This window comes from Solea solea, chromosome 1 (genome assembly GCF_958295425.1).
Source record: "Solea solea chromosome 1, fSolSol10.1, whole genome shotgun sequence".
In the NCBI taxonomy this organism is placed as follows: Eukaryota; Metazoa; Chordata; class Actinopteri; order Pleuronectiformes; family Soleidae; genus Solea; species Solea solea.
Window position 1 is genome coordinate 38004761 of NC_081134.1, and position 20672 is coordinate 38025432.

Here is a 20672-nt window from a genome sequence, read left to right on the forward strand (position 1 = left end):
AAAACCCCCCAACATCAGCTGGACCTCGGGGAGATCCCTGCTCTCAGCTTAGCCTTGAATGTGTCACACTGAGATGTTGAGCTCCACTTCTGTTGGTTTAAGACAGTCTGAGATTTAGGCAGGCCGCCATCTCATTCACTGTCACCACATCCGTCAGCAAGGTGAACAGCCTGACGGAGACACTTGAATGTGCACACTAAGGGATTCTGCTGTTGGATTTACTCCAGCGTTGATAAATTGTCTTTTTTTTTTTAATACAACATAAAACAGGCATTGGCTAAGCAAGACATATTTCAACCTGCTGCCTCATTCAATGTCAAGAGGAGGCAGGTTGACATAAAACACTCTGTTCATTAGTCATTCTACAGATGTTACTGCAGCGGCGCAAGTAAAAGCAAAAAAATATTGTCCAAAACATCAGTGTAATTGATGGTTACATGGTTATTGTATTTGCTCTGGGAATAATTACATTAAGGGCCGACAGTAATAAATATCCTTCAAAAGTTGACTTGAAGGGAGAGCTAGCGTTTGTCTATCAGCAAAGACTTTCAGGGGTCACGGCCTTTACTGGGGCTCTGTGTTAGAGAAGCAGAGGGACAGGTGCAGGCTCATGATGTCACAGGCCGGTGTTTCTCTCCCAGCTTCTTATCATTTCTAGAGCTGAAGGTAATGTACAAGCACAGCCGCTTATACGTTACTATTAATTCAAAGTCCTTATTGAATTATAATTCAGTGTCACTCACTGAATATACTGCAAGTGAATGTTGCTGCACAAAATTAAGATGAACAAAAAGTGGTTTACATGACATTTCATATTTACTCAGGAGATATCAATTAAGACCAAATCTTAATTTAACTGCCATATTTGATCACATTAAAATATGTGACAAAACAGCAGCGTGGTGAAAGTTCTGCAAATTATCCATCCCAAAAATCTTTGTCTTTAATTGAGAAAAAGCTTTTTTGGTTTGTGAAAAGACTCCAAAAAGTCAGATCATCATGATGTGGACATGTTTTTTTGTGAAGATGACATGCAAGAACAAGTTGCGACATAATTTTCTTTTAATGTTATTGTTATTTGTGCTTTAAAATTATTCTTATTCATCCAGTCTCTGACTAAATAAATGTGAAATAAAAATAAAAACATCCATCACAACAAACACTGCTATATTTTTAATAGAAATCGAACTAATTCACACATGAAACACTTCTGTTCTACTCTCATCGCAGCTAGAGTATGGACGATGCCTGCGTTGCAAGCAAACGTGACTGAGCTGAGTTTACGTATAGAAAAAAACTAATTCTCTACATTGTTTTTTTTTCACATTTCAAGAATAATTAATGATAAGGTGGAATTTGTTTATTTTAGTTTATTTATGAGGACCCTCAATTAGCTGTTCTCTAAAGCACTGCTAAGCTCTTCTATGTCATATGATAGAAGATCAAAAATAAAGATAAAGCAGCACATAATATACTGTATCACAGCATTTCACAGAAATAGGCACAGCAACTGAATGCAGAGTCGTGGCACAATGTGCACCTATACATAGTGACATGTTTATGATTAGGTCAATATACTCGACAAGAAAGTGTTATTGAATCTGCTGATACTTAAAGCGCTATAGTGCATCTCTTTTGGTGATTTCTTTTCTTTTCTTTTCTCTCTTTAGTCTTCAATATCATCCGACCTGACTGAGGGAGCGTTTGTGTGTATACAGGCGCAGTGCAGGGGTGTGTACATCCCATCATACAGCTGAATGACGGGGATTCTCAAGGCAGTAGAAACCACTTCTGAAACTTTTCAGTCAAGGCTACACGAGATATAAACACCACGATATGGACAGAACACAGAGAGTCATGAGACGGTGATTTGACGACGATGACATGAATGTAACGTTATCATTTGTTTATATTTAAATCTTACACCACAACTACTTAAAGAGTTGTGGTGTAAGATTACAACTACTTGCATTTAACCTTGTATTACTAGAATAGGGGTAGTATTTTTGAAAAATTGTGCTTCCCAACCTCAGTTTCCCCTAAATCAAGAAATATCTTCATTCTTTTTCTTTGTCACGTGCCCACCAGTGACATTTGGTCCGAGGCTTGAAACCACAATGCTAATTCCACACTTTTTAGACCCACTCGTAGGGGCACGGGACCTCATTCCCAGATTGTAAACAGTGTCCGCCGTCTTTGCTAACAGTTACACTAACAGGACCAAGTGTCACTGGTGGGCACGTAACAAAGAAAAGAAGGAAAGTATTTCTCAACTCAGGGGAAACCGAGGTTGGGAAGCACAATTTTTAAAGAAATACTACCAATATTCTAGTAATACAAAGCTAAATGCAAAAGTATTCCTTCAAGGCCTAAACTCCATGCAGCAATATCACCTACTCTAACTTTACTTCCTTAAAACCACACAATAACTACTTATATACTGTATATATATATATATATATATAAATAAGGGCACTTGATTACAATGAGATTCTGAATCAGCCATGCAAATATGCCATGATTACATAATATCCATATGATGCGGTGATATTTCACGTTGTAAGGTTATACGGTTGTTTTATCCTCTTTATTTCCTTTTGTTCTCTATGGCTTTCATCAGTGGGACCCACCGAGACACACCGTGTCCTCTCGACTTAGCCTGGATTGGACTCTGCCACATGCTGCTGACGTTCGTGGGGCCATCATACTCGTCAGCCTCTGAGGTGATCTCCATCTTCTGGATGATGAGCTTCAGGAGGCTGTGCTGCTTCTCCAGGACGCCTGACATCTCTTTCATCCTGGAGAAGGAGAACATCAGTTACTCTGGAACTCGGTGCCAGACGCTTATAATTTGGGTAGATGTGTAACAAGGCTTTTTGATGGTGCCGAGTTGTTACAGCATGAGTCACATTATTCTTTGACCTGGTCACACTCTTTACTCGTTATGATCCACTAGGGGCTGCTCATGCATCAAAAACAACTATAAACAGCGCTACAACACAGTTACTTTACATTCATGCATGATATCAAAAACATATTTTTAGAAACTGTATAGCGAAGGAGATTCTTAAAACGAAAGAAAACAGATGATCATGTGATCACCACCATGTGATGATTTTTACCTGTTCTTCTGCTTCTTGAGCTCATTCTCTATCATAGTGCAGCTTTGTGATTTAGCCTTCACATGACCCCAAATTTGATCCGCTTCATCCTTGCCCGAAAAGAACTGCATGATAAAGTGCTGTAAAACAAACAAACAATAAAAGATGGCGAGGACGAGTGACGGCAATTAGTTACAAAGACAATTCAGCTGGACACACAGTGTGAGTGTTGCAGTGTGGAAGATACCTTTGAGCACTTGCGATTGGGATAGACTGTTACGGAGGCTTTGTCCACGCGTTTCACGAACCAGTAAGGGAGCCGATCTTCCAGAGCAGTGTGAAGGTCAATCTGAGATCAATAATAAAGTAAATGTATCATATTAGTCACTTCTCACGATCATGCAGACTGTATTTGTCTTGTGTTATAAACCTGTAATTGACTTTTTTGATGTCTTAAACTGGATATTGTCCTAAACTGTAGTGTAAAGCTCATTGAGACTAGAAAAGCTCTATATAAATACAGACCATTACCAACTCTTCTTCTTCTGATTATATTTGGTAGTAACGAGTAACAAAGAGAGTTATAGTGGCGTAAAAATAAAAGTTGCTAGAAAAAAAGTACATATACGTGATTTTTTTTCATTTGTACTGTTACATTACAACACTGACTATAATTAAGAGAAATATTTGTCTGTTAAAATCCGACTGTGCAGGATGAAAGGTGTAACGTCTGCTTCCATACATACTCTACCTGCATGGCTATTCTTTTCAGCGCCGCATTTCTTTGGACTTCAGCAATGTCTCCGACTGCCAAACCAATCTACCAGCAGAGATGAGAACCATTCACTATGTAGACATAACCGATAATAACATGTATACGAGCAGGTGTCGCACATACGCGTACAGCGACATGAACTTTGAGTTGATTTACCATCAGGTTCACGAGCAGTATTGGCATGAGCATCACAAACTGTATGAAAATGTAATAAGTCACGAATCCAAAGGGAAGCTGGTTGCGCAGATAAGGATCCAGGAAGTTGGTCTGGTAGTTCATTTCTCCGACCATCATCACAAAGGTCTGCACCACTGCGAGTGGCAAGTTTTCAAACTCTTTCTAGAAGACGGACGTAATAGTGCATTAATATTAGTTTATTACTCAGTTGATTTCAGTTATTGACAACATCTGACCAAATAACAAGTATACTGTATATTTATTATGAACATTCATGCTCTATGTTTTTTGTCCACTATGTCCAATCACAACACCCTGGAAATGTGTTGAGCTTATTTATGTTAGACAGAGAAAAGCCTCTCTCTATTAATAACCAAAGGGTTTTCAATTCAAAACCCTTTGTTTTGTATCAAGCTCATTTTAGTTCAGGGGCCACATCTGATCTCAAATAGCATAATAACCTTTAAACAACAAGAACTCCTAATTATTCCCTATGTTGTACAAAACATATTATGAACAACCTGAGATTTCCTGAGAAAAACAACAATATTATGCTTAGTTTACCATTCACACATGTGCATCTACAAAGGTAACTGGAACTGAAAAATATAGTAACATTTAATCTAATCATAATGTGAAATTTTCACAAATTCACTCTGCGGGCCCGATTGGACCCTCGGGTGGGACGGTTCTGGCCCGCGGGCCGTATTTTTGACGCCCCTGACCTACGGGATAAAATGAATCACATTATTCTCCACTATTGTTGTTAAATGAATTTGTTATTTTTCAAAGAACAACCTCCTTTTTGAAATCCCTGTGACGGCTTAAGAGTTTTAGTTTCATTAATGTTTTTATTATTTGTTTCTTTCTTTACCTGGTTGAGCATCAACGCATAGAAGGCCAACGCGAATGCTAACAGCAGGTAGAGGAACAGCAACACAACACGGAACAGTGTCCGTAGGATCTCCCCAAACATCACCACATAGATGCCAATTCCCTCGAACCTAAAGAAGGAGGAGTTGATATTAATAGTAACTATGAATGATATTAATAGTAACTATGAAAAATAAAAACACATGAAAGGGAGATAGGAGTCCAATTTGAATTGTACCTCTGGAGATAAAGGAGAAATCCAACCCATGAGGTTAAAACTGCCAGTGCCCCCGCTTGCCAGTGATAAGAACCATTGACATTGAGCATGGTAGGGACGATGAACAGCAGAGAGAAGATGGCTGATATCCAGTCAGAGCCGTTACTAGAATCCTTCAAGTAATTCCAACCCTTAACAAAAAAAAACACACACACAATATTTAGATTCAGCAAATCTTACAGATATTTAACAAACTTCTTAATGAATTGTTCCATAACCTGAATAACCAGTACAGTTTTAATCTATTGTGTTACATTACATGAAAGCTTCAGTGCAGCTATCACTGTCTATGGACTTCTGAGTAAATACCATGTCCTGCCCTTTTATATCTTGTATCATTTACATAATGCATTCCTTAGCGCACCTTACCCTAACCTTAACCATTACTATTAAGTGCCTAACCTTAACCTTTACCCGAAAACTAAAACCAGCCTTCACACTGAAAAAGCCCATTAAAGTTGTGGGGCCCAGACAAATTGTCCCCACAAAGATAGGTTTTTAAGTTTGAGAAAAGCTGCTTTATATCATAGTTACACACTACAGCAGATAATATCAGTTATCTCTGTAATTTTGTTTTAACTTGTAGAGTCATTTAACAATATTAATACATTTATATGGTGAATTATGTATCGATCCATATCAAAAGGAACACTTTTATTTTGAAATGGCATCATAAACATCATAAATACTGTCATTTTTAGGCTAGGAGCACCCAGTGCTCCAGAACAGTTGTTTCACACTCACTCATGTTAAACACTCACACTCCAGCTCTAACCGTATATTACAGAACATGCAGTGTTATTGCTAGTTTGTCTTCAAGGATTTTGCGATGGCCAGAGTTATGAATGCAAAGTAATGACTTTTGTGTTTCACTACCTGCTGCGAGAACTGCAACAACTCCTTCCCAATGCAGCAGATGTTCATGACGAAGACCATCGTCATGCAGAAGGATATGAACACGCTTTGCTGTGAAATGACAAAACTGAGCGTTACCCGACTCTTTGGAGACGACGTCACAACCAAACATATTTCTTATGGTGAGCCTTTGACATAGCAGTGCTGTAGTGGTGGAGTCCAGGACTGAAGTCCCAATTTATAGGACCAGTCACTCACGACTCTAATGACTCAGACTTGGACTGTGATATTTTAATTGAAGCCTTTAACGCAGCTGTGTTTTGTTTTTGCTGGGTCGACTGACTGAAGCGCAGCTGCTACTGAGAACCGTGGTCTCCTCTCACCTCTAAACTGAGAGCAACACAGCAGCTCAGCAGCAGTGTTTCTGTTTTTATTTATTTTTTGTATCTGACCTGAACCAGAGCCAGAAACAGTCAATATAAGCAGCAAAGTCTTCTCTGATGTACAGCTGTAATAATGCTGCTCGTTTCCCCCTCATCCCAGACTCTGAAAATGAACATTAACAAAAACATAGTAGGTATATGAAAAAGTCCAGCAAACATGCCCGAACCAGAACCAGAACCGAATATTATTGAGGATTTGTATCAATTACACATAATAATATATTTCCTCTATGCATTGCTTATAAAGGCCTTGATGACTCTTTAGTTTGGCCAGGGTTTGGCTTTTCTGTTGATGCATATTGTGCATATACTGTACAAGTAATATCTTTCATCACAACAGAGTCTGTGGTTAAAACCTAAAGATGCTATTAAATGATAGCATCTGCTCTTGTGTCAATTGCAAATGAATTATGTTAATATTTAGGCTTCTGTTTTTTTTCTACATTTACTCGACTCAAATTCCGACTCAACTCAAACTTTTCTTTGGCAGTTTGTGACATGCAACAGACTAGAACTCTAGACTTGGGACCTGGAATCGAGCACTGAGGATTCACTTCACCACACCACTGCTATTCAGGCTCATTTCTCATAAACACAGTTTCCACATCGGCCAACACAGAGCTTCTGCCCCTTAATACTGATCAGCACTTCCATGTCTACCTCTTTGAAAGATACGGGCTTCATGACGATACTGTGCTCGCCTGTGTCAGTGATGTTAAAAGTGGGCCGTAGATTCACCATCAGGTGAGTCAGGGGCAGCAGCCCTAACAGGTAGATAAACATGTTTAACATATGAGCCTTGCTTCCATAAGCATCCCTGTGAAGGAAAATAAACAAGAGAACATTTAGGTTTTAGTTTTGAAGACTGATATTCAAAGCCTGATAAGCAGTCAGAATGTTAGAAAAGAAAACTATGACTCTTGATGATTTAATCATCTAATACTCACCACTTCATTGCCAAGTACTTTTTGGAAACAGGGTGGTTTAGTAGATCGAGCCGGTTGTACGTCACCATCGCCTGCAGAAACAGCCACAGAAAATATAACTCACTCCATTATTGATCTCCAAATGATTAACGGTGGATTACACAAGCGCTTTTAAGATTTGGTGCAAAGGGAAAGATATCAGAAAGTACCGTCTCGCTGTTAAAAACAAATCTGTGTTTTCTCTAGGGAACATGTGACAATTAGAGCCTTCTCAGGCGCCACACCACTGCGCCCCACTTACCAGTGCAAGCAAAGCGAAATCGTTTAAAAATTACCACAACACTTAGCGATGCAGCTGTGCCCATCAAAGCAGAAAATAACGGCGAAAAGTGCCATCAATAAATGAGCATGTTGATACCGTTTGGATGCTTATATGTGCAAAGTGTGAGGTTAAGTCTACAGAACCTCATTTGAAGCTAAAGCCTCACGACAATAAAATCTCACAAACTATGAATAACGGTAAATTGTGTGCGTTATGTGGAAATTATATAGTAGGAAAAGAAATTCACTTACATTGAGTGCAGCCAGTGGCTGGTATTCAAATTTGATGTCTGCCTTCTTCAACGCAATGGGAGATTGGAGCCACTTGAAATCATATTCAATCTACAACACATTAAGTTCAAGCTGTTATAACTCTTTGCTCAGCATATCCAGTGCATTATACGACATAGTGATATTGTAGATGTGTTGCGGCTGAATTACATGATACTCAGGACTGTTTTGGTCATCGTCCGATTCCAAAACGCAGTGGTCCAACAGGTGCTATCGAGGGAAAATAGAAAAACCCAAACGAGACAATGTATACAGTTTAAACAACTTATATCACAAAACATTTATGACCTTTGTTGTCTTAGTTTGCAAACCTTGTAACTCTCAGGCAGAAACTCAATCAAATCTATAACGGGGCATTTCTGATCTGAGCCAGGTCGGAAAAATGTCACAGCCTCGGAACATCTGGAAGATAAAAAACTAAGAATAGGAATTTCAAAAACACATTAAAACTATATGGTTTTTTTTGGTTCTCTTTAATTCAAAGTTAATGACACATTGGCATTTAGACACAAAATCTGCTAATTACATTTGATTTTTTCTGTATTTTCGGCGCTATTCATAACCTACCTGTTACTGTCAATGACAGCATTGACCACATCTTTCCTCGCGTTGTGGATCGCTTCGTGGAGAAACGAGGTGTCATTCTTGTTTAAGAGGATCATTGCTCCCCGAGACAACATCATCTTGACTGCGGCCACATGTCCCACTTTCGCTGCGATGTGGAGTGCAGTGTTCTGGTAAATCAATAAGCAACAGGGGACAGACTTGATTTATTATAGTACACTAATGAATGTATTATTTAATGCTACCTGTACAGTATTTATTAGGATGCCACGTTGTTCAAAAAAGCAATTTTAACCCATTAATTGCAACAAAAAAAAATCGATAGTTGTATGTAAAATGTAAAAGTGTAAAAATGTATTAGTCAATGGGTGGTTTTGCAAAATAAATCATAACTCATACCCCATCCTCATCCGTTTTATCCAGTAACTTGGGATTGGCTGATAGGATAATGTCCATAGTCTGTGTGAATCCTTCAGACGCAGCATGATGCAGACAAGTCCAGTCCTTGTAATCGCTGGGGAAAAGATCCAAGTAACTGAAATCAGTCGCACATAAGAGAACTGTGCACAGACGTGAGAACTGCAGGTGTTCAGGTGTAGCTAGGGTTGAGTCAACAATCAAATCACAAAATTTGGTTTGGTTACACTTTAACCCTTAGAACACAGCATTTTGGCTACGTTTAAACCTACAGTAGCCTTTATACAGAGGCTATAAGAGTGTCTCATATCCCTTTTTCATCACAACCTAGGCAACCTGATGAAACAAAAAAATCATTTTCACCAACTATATAAACACTCCTGAACAAAAAGTACTCAAAATGTTTAAAATCAGATTGAATTTGTGAAATTTGGAAATACGTCACAGTTCAAAGTTCACTTAGCTCGTTTTTAAGAACAAAAAAAAAAGAAAAACGCTATACTTTGTGGCTTCTGCACAATTATTGCTACTTTATATCGCTACTGAACCAGAATTTTTTTAAAGCCTGAATATGTGACCTATAAACACACACCGCAGGATGTCCATATTAGGAGCTGTGTATTATTCCCAGGGCAATAAGCCATGCGTGCAACTGCAGCACAAGGGTTAATACCTGAGAAAATTCATGTTTTAACATTTGAATAATTACTCTGTCATTTGTATAATGTGTACAATGAGTCTTTGGATTCACCAGTGAAAGAGAGCTCCCTTGCGCAACAACAACTCCACCACCTTGGCGTGTCCCCCTCTCGAGGCCAAATGAAGTGGTGTCAGGCCTCGCTCATCGCCTTCATTTAGCAGACGAGAGTCTGGGATGGACTCCAGTATTCGCTGACAGGTATTGATCCGCCCATACCTTAACAGGAAGATGGACAATGAGAAGAACCTATCAATAATATGATCTGCTGAAATGCTCTGCTATGGAAATGCTTCTTGTGCTAGGGTCCACAGCAAAGGCACAGACTGAGATCTTGTCGATCTAGAATCTAGTTTTCTGTTAGAGGGCTTGGACATGTACTGTATGTTTAATGTAGATAAACACGTTTCTAACAGAAAAAGGGTGCTGCAATCTGCAAGAGGACATACGCCCCAACCTTTTAAGAAAGGTCAGCAGCACTTTGTGTCTGTGCCGCTGGACAAGTGGAGACAGAGGATGAGCTTAAGTATGATGATATCACGGCATGGCCTTTATTTGTCCTCTCGCTCTAATAAAATGGGCGTACACGATGGAGAAATCAATAACAATAATGTTGAACGTCCCCTCATTTCACGCCATTAGTGACATCTCGTCACACGTGCCTCACTAATTGGATTCTATTGCGGTGACACGTTCTTTAGGTCACCGCATGATAGGTGTGATTAATCTTCGGAGAGTAGAGAAGTGTCTCACAGGGTAAAAACAACTGAGCTGCACTAAAGTAACACTCGCTGTTCAATTACAGAGAAATGTCTTAGTTTGAGGAGGGATTTAAGCCATTTTTGATTCATGGTTTTTACTCTAATGATATTATTTAATATAATATACTGGTTGCAGAGCACATAAACAATGTCAACTAGCTGGAATTTACCTGAAAAAGTGTCACTGCCTTTCCTTTCAAAACTAGACATTTTGTTATGAGGAAAGTAATGGCTAATGAGTTTTAACACTAATACTATTGGCTCTATTGCTGTTTGTGGCACTCCCTTGGTCCAATTTGTTCATTCTAAGCAACTTTCAGAGAAAATTGAACTTTACATCAATATTGTTTACTTCAGTGGTTTGGAAAATCACAAACCCTTTGGGACCAATTGAACTTACTGAGCTGCAAAGTGCAAGGCCGACTTCTTGTCCTTAGACTTGTACGTGAGGCCAAGTTGCCCTGAGAGGCCCAGCATGTTCTTCACTGAGTCATGGATACCCAGTCTGCAAGCGTAGTGGAGCGGGGTGCAGCCGTCATTATCCTCACAGCTCAGCAATGCTTTCACACTGCTATGCTAAAGATAAACACATTACCAGACAATGCAATTATTATTGAACAGTGCAAAAAAAAAATGGACAAAAAACCTGAGTGCACTGCAGCGGTTAAAATGTCCTATTTCATGGCATCGCTGTCTACAAACCCACACACACACGGACATTTTATAAATAGGCTAATAATCAAGAATCCTGTTATAATTATTGAGCAAGCCTTTAAATATTTGCACTAATCAGCTGACAATGAACACAATGCCGCTAAGACTCAAAGAAAAATGACAAAGGACACTAGAGAAATTAAATTCCAATGTCTTAATCTAAACGGCTACAGCGCATTAAAGGAGCTACACATCACAACATCGATTGTTGGTACCTGCAGGGTTTCTTCTGGGAGATTCTTCAGACCCTTGGGCTGCAGAATAGCCAGGTGAAGGAAGTTACAACCCCCCCTGTCTGTGACATTTACATTTGCCCCTAAAGGGATATAAACACAAGGGTGTACAGTCTATATTCTCACAAATTGGGGGGGGGGGTCATTGCTCATAGTGAAATAGAAAACTGTAGCTCACCTTTTGACAGCAGCAGAGAAACTGTTTTCCATGCTCCACAGCTTGTAGCCAGCAGCAGAGGAGTATTTCCTTTACAATCAGTGCTGTTCAGGTCTGCACCCTGGGTACACAGTGTTGTAAAGACTGAACATTTATGCACTAATCACATTGCACTGCTGTAATTATTGCAAAAATAAATAAACACTGTTTTGTTAAGCAGTAAAGCCATGATTTAATGTGAGATTTGTACAGCTACTGGAATGAAATATACCTCAAACACATCTAAGATATCTTGGTTTTTTTGTGAAGTATCAAGTGAAGACACCATCTGATCATTCCCTAAAACCGCTAAACAACATTTGGACATTATGGCTTCACAACCTGGGCTGTATGGAGTTGGCATGTTCTCCCCGTTAGTGCATGTTTTTTTTTCCGGGGTTCTCCGGTTTCTTCCCACAGTCCAAAAACCATGCAGATTATGGGATTAGGAAAATTGGGCACTCTAAATTGACCGTAGGTGAATGTGAGAGTGGATGGTTGTTTGTCTCTATGTGGCCCTGTGATGGACTGGTGACCTGTCCAGATTGTACCTCGCCTTTCACCCTATGTCATAAAGTGGTAGAAGATGAATGAATGAATGAATGTATGACTGAATCTGGGTAGTTCAGCTATCCTATTACAGCACAAATATATGGAGACAAACCATTACAGTCAAACACATATTCAGGCCTACAAACAGTTTAGGATCATCTAAATCCACCTTTTCTCCAACCTCTTCAATCTCCTCCATTTCCCCCCTTTTTACCCCAGTCGTGCGAGGCAGATGGCTCCACTTGTCTGAGTCTGGTTCTTCTTGTCCACAGACTCTGAGTGTTTGCTCACTGTGTAAACTGTTGGTTGTCTCTTTTTCTCTATTCTAAGCTCTTGAGCTCTTTGTGCATTTCTAAAACCAAAACATTGTGATGAACTGACAGCGCGTGTGTTTATCTGCTCCTAATATAATGAAGTGCTGTGTGGGAGATGATCTAAGATGCTGTCAAAGTCCTTAAAGCTGGTGATGTTTACACTCCGGTGAGCAAATAGCAAACTTTTGTCGTACAAGGCTTGAACAAAACTGTTTAATCCTATCTGGAAAACATTTATATTATCACTAATATGCATAATATAACAAAGCTGTGTCGTTATTTCTTCAAAATGAAGTAGTCAACCCTGTATTGTGTCATGTATGTGCCGATGAAGTGCATTTATGAACCTGGTCAATGGTTGACTACTTGTCACTTAATAGCCTATACATACTGTACGTTCTTTATTTCAGTCTACTAAAAACAAAGCAACAACATAAGCTATAAGGTGTAGTGAAATGGAAACACCAAATCAAAAAACACTGGTAGTAAATGGCATTGAATTAATCTGCTTTCAGTGCCAGGAGACGACACACCCCTGTGGGCTATTTCACAGATACGAACAAATCGTTGCCGTGTTTGCCAAACGAATGAGTTGACAGGAGATGAACTTGGACCCCATCGTTCTTTCCCTAGCAACACAGATATGTTTATATTGGTTATATAAAGTGTAATAAATGGTGACAGACTAGCTGCGAGCAACAGGAAGCTCTATTAACCTCTCCTGAACTAAGAGGGGTGTTTAATATTTGACAAAGTTTAGTTGTGGCAATCAATCACAAAGGCACAGAATTCTAAGAATGGCCCCATGCATTGATACTGATGATAGACTTTTTCTGTGTTTGAAGTCAAAAACTGATAACAGCAGTTAGGAATGAAGTTGGAAATAGCCTACGCATAACAGCTGTAGGGTGTGTTCAGAGAGAGAGAGAGAGAGAGAGAGAGAGAGAGGGAGAGTGTGTGTATGTGTGTGTCTTGTTTACCAATGAAATGAGGTACTCTGCCAGCTCTGTGTGGTCAAATACTGTAGCCCTGGAAAGGTAAACACAGGACATGTGAAGCATCATGACTCGTGAGTTTTACATTGTCTGGTGACAAATAAGCACAGTCTAATTCTTCTTCTTTTTCAAAGCATGCAATAACGACTAGATTTGCCTTTGTGGTCACATCTCTTAGCGAAGGAAAGCGATGATTCACTTCAGTGACACACTGCAATGACCCTCTCCTGGTGAAATCTGCAAACCACACATAATTCTGAGTATGTAGTGGGTGAAAATGATGATCTCTGTACAGTGCAGCTACCTGATATGAACACCTTTAGTCATTGAGTATTCTTACAGCACATTGCAGTCATGATATTAGAATAATAGACATAATAAAAATGTAGAGTAGAAGGACTTTTGTTCCCAGAACAAAGGAAGGAAGTAATCCACTTAATACATGCTCACAATGTTCTGCCCCCTTTCCACTTTCTACTCTCCTCGTGCCTCTGTTGCGGCAAATAGCTTTTAGATGTAGTCAGTGCGGGAATCATATCTTAATTATTTGCATGCATTATTATAATAGAATGGGTTTCCCCCATTCTATTAGCCCTGCCGAAAGATTTGATAACAATGTTTCCCCCATTTATTTCACAGTATTATGAAGCTGGAATTATGCAGATGGCTTGATGTGAATGCAAAATGGGCAAGCTGTTGGAACAGCAGTCACTGCTGTACACCAAGAGTATGCAGTGTTGATGATTTAAAAAAAGGCTAGGATTAATGCTGAGTGCAACAAGCAACAGTTGTGGTTAGGTTGGCATTGCATAAAACTTAGTATAAACATTGGAAGTGGGCTGGAGAATGTGTCAATGAGGGCATTTGGAGTTGTATGATGTGTCTAATCCATCATATTAATCATATTAATGTGAGCCATTTCCTGAAGAAGACGGCCTGGATGCAGGGCAGGCTGCACTCATAGTGCCTTCTATTGGAAAATCTGGTAAATACTTGTTTGATGCACTTCTAGGCTGGATATATTGGACTTGAATTGGTTTAATCTAAACAAAACGAATAGGGACCTTGTGATTCAGAATCAAATTCAGGCGATCGTCAGAGAGACCCAGCCCTGTTGGCTTCACAATAATAATAATAATAATAATAATAATAATAACAACAACAATAATAACAAAGACAAAGTCTTTTTCTTTTAACATGTCAGTCTAGTCCTTATTGTCCAAAATGGAAAGCCAAGGCCACATAAGCACAGTCGATGATATTCCCAGTTAAGTAGGCAAAGGTGAAGCCCACCTGTGTAGAGGGGTCTGACATGCCCCGTCAGTCAGATTGATGATGTCTTCCACGTGGTCAATAGAGGACAGCATCAGTTTGACCACCTCAGTGGCGCCCTGAGTGCAGGCCAAATGTAGAGGTGTGGACCTGTCATTCTGAACAGCAACAAACATTGAGGAATTATGGGAAATGAAGTACAGATATTGACAAGCCCATCAAACGTGTTATTTACTCGATATGGCAACACAGGGCATAATGTCACAGAGAGAAATTAGCATGCACACATATTCCCCCTGTGCATTAGCATTAGTAAACTACTGTATCTCCTAGATTTTCCGGCTGAACACTGAAGACTGTAACACAAGCCTTTAATAAGATAACCAGGATTAGCAGGAGGAGGTCAGTGATCTCTCCACTCAACCTCATGATGTAAACGGAGGTAATTTGTATCAATTTAGCTAACTGAAGCTATTACGACACTCACTAACCCAGGACTAGGCACATCCATCACTCCCTGATGGGCATGATAACACTTACAGCCTCTAACAAGGGATGAACCGTGAATCGAAATTTTATCGACATCGCAAAACATGGCCTACTGCAATATTTGCGATATTTCTTAAAGCCAAAATGTGTCAAATTACCATTGTAGATTAAATATTGTCCTGACCTATACACATCATGTTCTACAGATTTGTTTCTCACAAATATTACAGAGTAATCATTACTTCACCCCGTGGAGTGGGAGCGAAGTATGGTTTTTAGTGGCTCTGTGTGTCTGTCTGTCTGTGTGTCTGTGTATCCACACGCTTTGTTGTCAAGATGACCAACAAAGCCCTACCACTTACAGTACAAAGACCGAGACTCGTCTGCTTGAACTTTGCAAAGGTGTGAACCAACATACTGCTGTACTGTCAGTACCTGTTGCTGGTCAATTTTGGCCCCACTAGCGATGCAGAGGCTGATGACATCAATATTCCCACCACGGACAGCCAGATGTAGGGGACTGCTCTTCGACTTGTCTAAATAGTTGATGTGGGCTGTAACAGAGTGGCCAGTCTCTTCTCCTGCACAGAAAGAATTAGCAGTTTCTCAGTTGAGAATAACATACTGAATTCATGCACAGCCCATAATAAAAAAAAAAGTCTGAGTTAATGTTTGTAGGCATAATGATGCAATATTTGGTTTATTGCTAACATTTCCTGTTTTACTACATTAGATTCTTGTATTTTTAGTGTTATATGAAGTAACTCTGCTCCTTCATGGTGGGCTGTAAATTCCCAAAACAGCACAAGAATCCATACATTTCTTTTTGCTGAGGAAAAACATAAATATTTTCTGCTCTGCCTAAACAATACTCCCTCCCACTGTGGATAAACACTGTCAATCTGTGGCTCCTGGCCTGAAGCAGCATTAGGATTTTTCTGCAAAAAAAATGTCTCTGCAGGCTTAGATGAATTCTCCTGTTATCAATCAGCCTAATGTGCAGTTTGGCCTTGTAAAAAAACTTCAGTCATGTCAGCACTTTCACTTTCTGATGAATGGTCATTCCTTTTGTCGTACCCGTCTTCAGGATCACATCAATGGCTTTCTTTGCACCTGCGAAGGCAGCCGCGTGGATGGGAAAGTGACCGAGCTTGTTCTGATGGCAGAGCCGCGCTCCGTGTCCTAACTTTGGCGGACCGGAGAATGGATGGGGGACAAAGACGAGACTTTGTTAGAGACTAAACTACAGCGTGAAAGCCAAGTTTTTCCTTAAGAGGCTGACGCAGGTACAAACAACTGAACGTGGTTGAATAAATGTACAGGAACTTTGGACATACCAGTATCTTTAGAGCCTCACAGTTATTGACGGAGCAGGCCAGCATCACCGGGGTGTTCCCAAGGTCTCCCTCCAGATTACTCTCTGTAGCATTGTAAGACAGCAGCAGCTGCGGGAGGCAGACAATAAGAACTCCACTGAGCTTATATGCATGTGTATACATGCAGTACACTCATGTTTTCATCATGTGTCATACTCATAGGCTGCACACTGTGTCAGTGTGTGGACAACAGCCAGATGCTACCAGGGTGACACGACAAGGTCTTTCTAAGTAGAGTGTTGAGTCAGGTTTTTGCAGAATGCACACAGTGACAAGTTCACATGGTGTAAAAGATGTGATGTGATAATAAGAATGATGTAAAATCTTTCTCCTCTGAGTAGGCGAGTGAGATGACAGGGGGGGAAAAAAATACATTACAATGTGCAGCGGAGTTAGCGGCGATGATCTATGATGGATTAGGACGTGTGGGTTGTTTCGCTCTATTCATTTACCTTTTATATTTGTGTGCCTGATTTGTTTTTTATTGTTCATATGAATATAAAATGATATTTGACACTTAAGTTTAATACATTTAAGTTTAAGACATAATGTAGAATGGGAAGGTCTCGATCATTTTGCAGTTTAGTTTGGATCTGTAGTTTGTTGTGATGCCGCAGAGGTTGGATGTTTCTTTCCTTAATATTATTCATTCATTCATTTTATGAAAATGATTGAGGTGAGTTGGTAACTTGAACGTCACAATCTCACCCAAGGAAGTCTTACCATGTTTAACACTTGACAAGAAGCCTGTTCTTCATTATACCTTAAGCTACGTACAAATACATAAGCTGCACACACACCTTGATATGACTAAGAAAACGCAGCAGTACAACAAGAAAGACATTGCTGTTGTATTTCCGCTGAGTAATTTCAGCTTATTCACCTCCACCAGATTGTTATGCCCACGGTTGACAGCCAGGTGCAGGGGGGACATGAGGGCCATGTTCAGGATGTTTGGGTTAGCCCCCAGGCTCATAAGAGCCCTGCAGCTCTCCGCCTTGTTCCTCTCAACCGCCCAGTGTAGAGGGACACAGCCCTGCTCATCCGAGCTGTTCAGCTCTACAAGATGACACACACACACGCACACACGCACATACATAAAAATGTGTAGTGCCACCTCTTATACAAGCCAGATACAAATCAAACATACTAGTCCCTGCAGTAAGTTAAAGCAAAAATGATGGTGATTCACAATACACACATTTTTACCTGTGCTTGGACGGCATCTTTTGATCGATGACTGAGACATGCTTACCCTCGGAGTCTACGACAGTGATGATGAATTGGATGAGGGTGACGTGGCCCCCTGCGGCAGCATGATGAAGGGGACTTGCTCCGCATTCATCTTTCTCGCTCAGGACGTTGGGGCTCTTCCGCACCAGGTTCTCCAAGAGAGCCAAGTCGCCCCTCTCTGCCAACTAGATGAATCCAAAGATGATGTAATATTATACGCAATACAAGACTTGTCTAGACAGTTACATTAACAGAGTTTGATGTCACCTTCACCTCAAATATATTTAGGCTGGCCAGGGCTGGATCGTCATCTTCTATCACATACGTATAACAGCTGTTTTGTCGAGTCACCTCCCGGTTGAAGTGCATTGCTTAAGACACTCCGTGGAGATGAGAGCTCATGAAGAGTGACAACGGCGACACGTGTCCCAGACACAACCGCGTCCTGCACGAAGGCAACGGCAACAAAAAATGAATAAAACAAAAAAAGTCACCTTTGTCCTAATCAAGTCATTTACAATAGCTGTTTTACATGCAAGAAAAACATGGAGCATAATGCGACAGAGGGGGCAAATAATGCCTTAAACCATGAAGGTGTTTCATGGGTACAAATGACTTTGACTTTACCCAGAAGGGCATTCTGACCTGCTGAATATTTTGCAGGTGCTTCTGTTGAAGATTGCAATTATGTTCTTCACAGCTGGGGGCAGCTTGTTTGAATTTGTCCCAGGTGTCCTTGCGCGGTCCTTGTGTGAGAAAATTGAAAAAGACCTTGTAATTGTTTCCGTGCACGGTCCCCTCGCTCATATCAAAATGCCAAAAACTGCGTCACATTTTCACGTGTGTAAATTACTCTGATGGACATTTCTTGACAGTGTAAGCAAATACTCGTTAAATCGAACAATTTGTGATTTAAGTAAGCTCACAGGTCATTGCACCTGGGTGGACGTTCGTAACAACACTTTACTTGCTGCTTTAAGGTGAAGAAAACGAGTCTCTTCAGTTGAGAGATCAATAAACCTTTGTGAACTGTGGTCACCATGGTAATTGATTTAATTAAGTCTTAATTAGGCAGCTCTGGAAATGCGTAATGCCTTGTTCTGAAGAAAGAAATAATCATCAACATAGTGTAGCTCTTTCTATGTGATCTTCGGGTGACTGCATACGGATTTACCCTGCATGCACCATGGTGTACATACAGGTATAGGTGGAATAAATATTTCTCCATAAAAAGTGTTAGAAATGCAATATGATACAGTTCACTGATGTTTGTTATAAGCCATTAAAAACTATTTCCATTAGGATCCATCAATTGATTATGATCCATTATGAGCCATCAATGATTAAGTACTTTTAATTCTTGGATATAGATTGCACTTAAGTTGTGACCACACTGGACCAACAAATGGTGACTGACGATTAATGCGTCCCACTGCGTCTGACCGCTGTACCTTACATTCCACATCCTCTTGTGGAAGTAAAAAAAAAAAAAAAGCAGTGTTACAGTAAAGCCGCATTTTCCTTTATAGTTAGTGGCTCTGATAAAGATCCAACATCCCCATCATTTCCGAGCAGTAGTGTAAATTGTCATTGGTCTTTGTAATTGAGACTGCCACTGATCTGTTTGTAGAAGCCAAGTGTGCAGGAAGTGCACTAATGGGCACCGGTAAACAAATTACGCAGAGACAAGTAAAACGTAGAGACCAGATAAAATTGTATTTAATAGTGACTCAATGTGAAGATCATTTGCTGGGAAAAAAATGAACGCCAATACAAGAGGATCCCCATACAATATCAGAGTCTGACTGCTAATTAAAAGAAAACCCCAAGAAAAAATAGCTTTAAGTGGACACAATTGAAGGTCAGTTTATGACTGTGGGAGATGAAAAAAACAAAACAATTTTGATTACAAAAGTGAACATATTAATTAAACAAATGCTGAACTGTAATGAATAAAGGACTTTTGTTGTTGCTGCGCTCGCACTTGTTGAATGTTAACTCACTCACTCCACATCAAACGCTGTATTTAAAGTTGACATTTTAAGCAAAATACAAATGAAAACTTAACACATGTTCCTCAACATCCAGTATAGCCTTTCATACATTTACAGTAAATTTCAAACATTAGAGACCAAGTCGATAGGCGCGATGTACTTACTGTATCTGTGTGATGATGCTGCTGCTGAGCTGAGCAGTCTGGAAGCTCTCCTCACCACCGGCTTTAAATACTGTGGGGAGTGAACAATTTTCCTGTCTGGTTTCTAATGCCGGGCAAAACGCTGCCCCCTATGACTTCCATGGTGTTTTCACAGAGGAGTAGACGAGCCCATGTTGAAATGTGATTACTTACACTGCTAACTGATGTCTCCTTCACGCTAAGCTAATTTCTGTGGATGCTTGATATCATATTCAGAAGAAATATGGTCTTTACTCTGATGTGCAATTGGCTTATGTCCAAATTTGGCACTTTCCTTTATAGTGAAGGAAGCAGAGCATGTGTTCATATCCAGAACAGCCTTTTCAATCACTTTAAGTTTCCAGGCCTGTCCGTATTATTGGTCACATTTGATTTGATGTCAGGCAGTTCACCCTGACATTTAAACAAACCAAAGGAGCAGTGTGACCACCCAGCTGCATATAATACACTGTATACCATTAATCACACGCTTACTTTGTCTGAGAAAACTATTTGCTTTACTGCCCGTGTTTGAGACAAGGTCTGTTCTGCTGAAGACAACCTCTGAAACCTTCTTGTTGATCATTGGGATTAAGGAATATTCCTCAGGCAGGATTATCAGATAAGGTATATCATTAAATAGG

At 40.0% G+C, this 20672-nt stretch overlaps 1 protein-coding gene across 1 annotated transcript; it reads right to left on the bottom strand.

Annotated features, from left to right (window-relative positions):
* Nucleotides 1–2065: 2065 nt before the first annotated feature.
* Nucleotides 2066–20412, bottom strand: trpa1b (transient receptor potential cation channel, subfamily A, member 1b). The gene is made up of 29 exons (XM_058637368.1): nt 20011–20412; nt 18498–18598; nt 18126–18297; nt 17875–18037; nt 17503–17678; nt 16581–16688; nt 16321–16429; nt 15679–15824; nt 14776–14912; nt 13468–13516; nt 11604–11703; nt 11408–11508; nt 10879–11054; nt 9772–9936; nt 9003–9117; nt 8607–8773; nt 8351–8441; nt 8190–8249; nt 8001–8090; nt 7449–7519; nt 7162–7318; nt 6080–6169; nt 5165–5334; nt 4928–5057; nt 4033–4215; nt 3853–3921; nt 3349–3450; nt 3123–3241; nt 2066–2798 (listed from the first exon to the last, which is right to left on the bottom strand). Exons 3-29 carry the CDS (start codon nt 18219–18221, stop codon nt 2588–2590), a joined length of 3351 nt encoding a protein of 1116 aa, XP_058493351.1. The 5' UTR covers nt 18222–18297; nt 18498–18598; nt 20011–20412; the 3' UTR covers nt 2066–2587.
* Nucleotides 20413–20672: the final 260 nt, after the last annotated feature.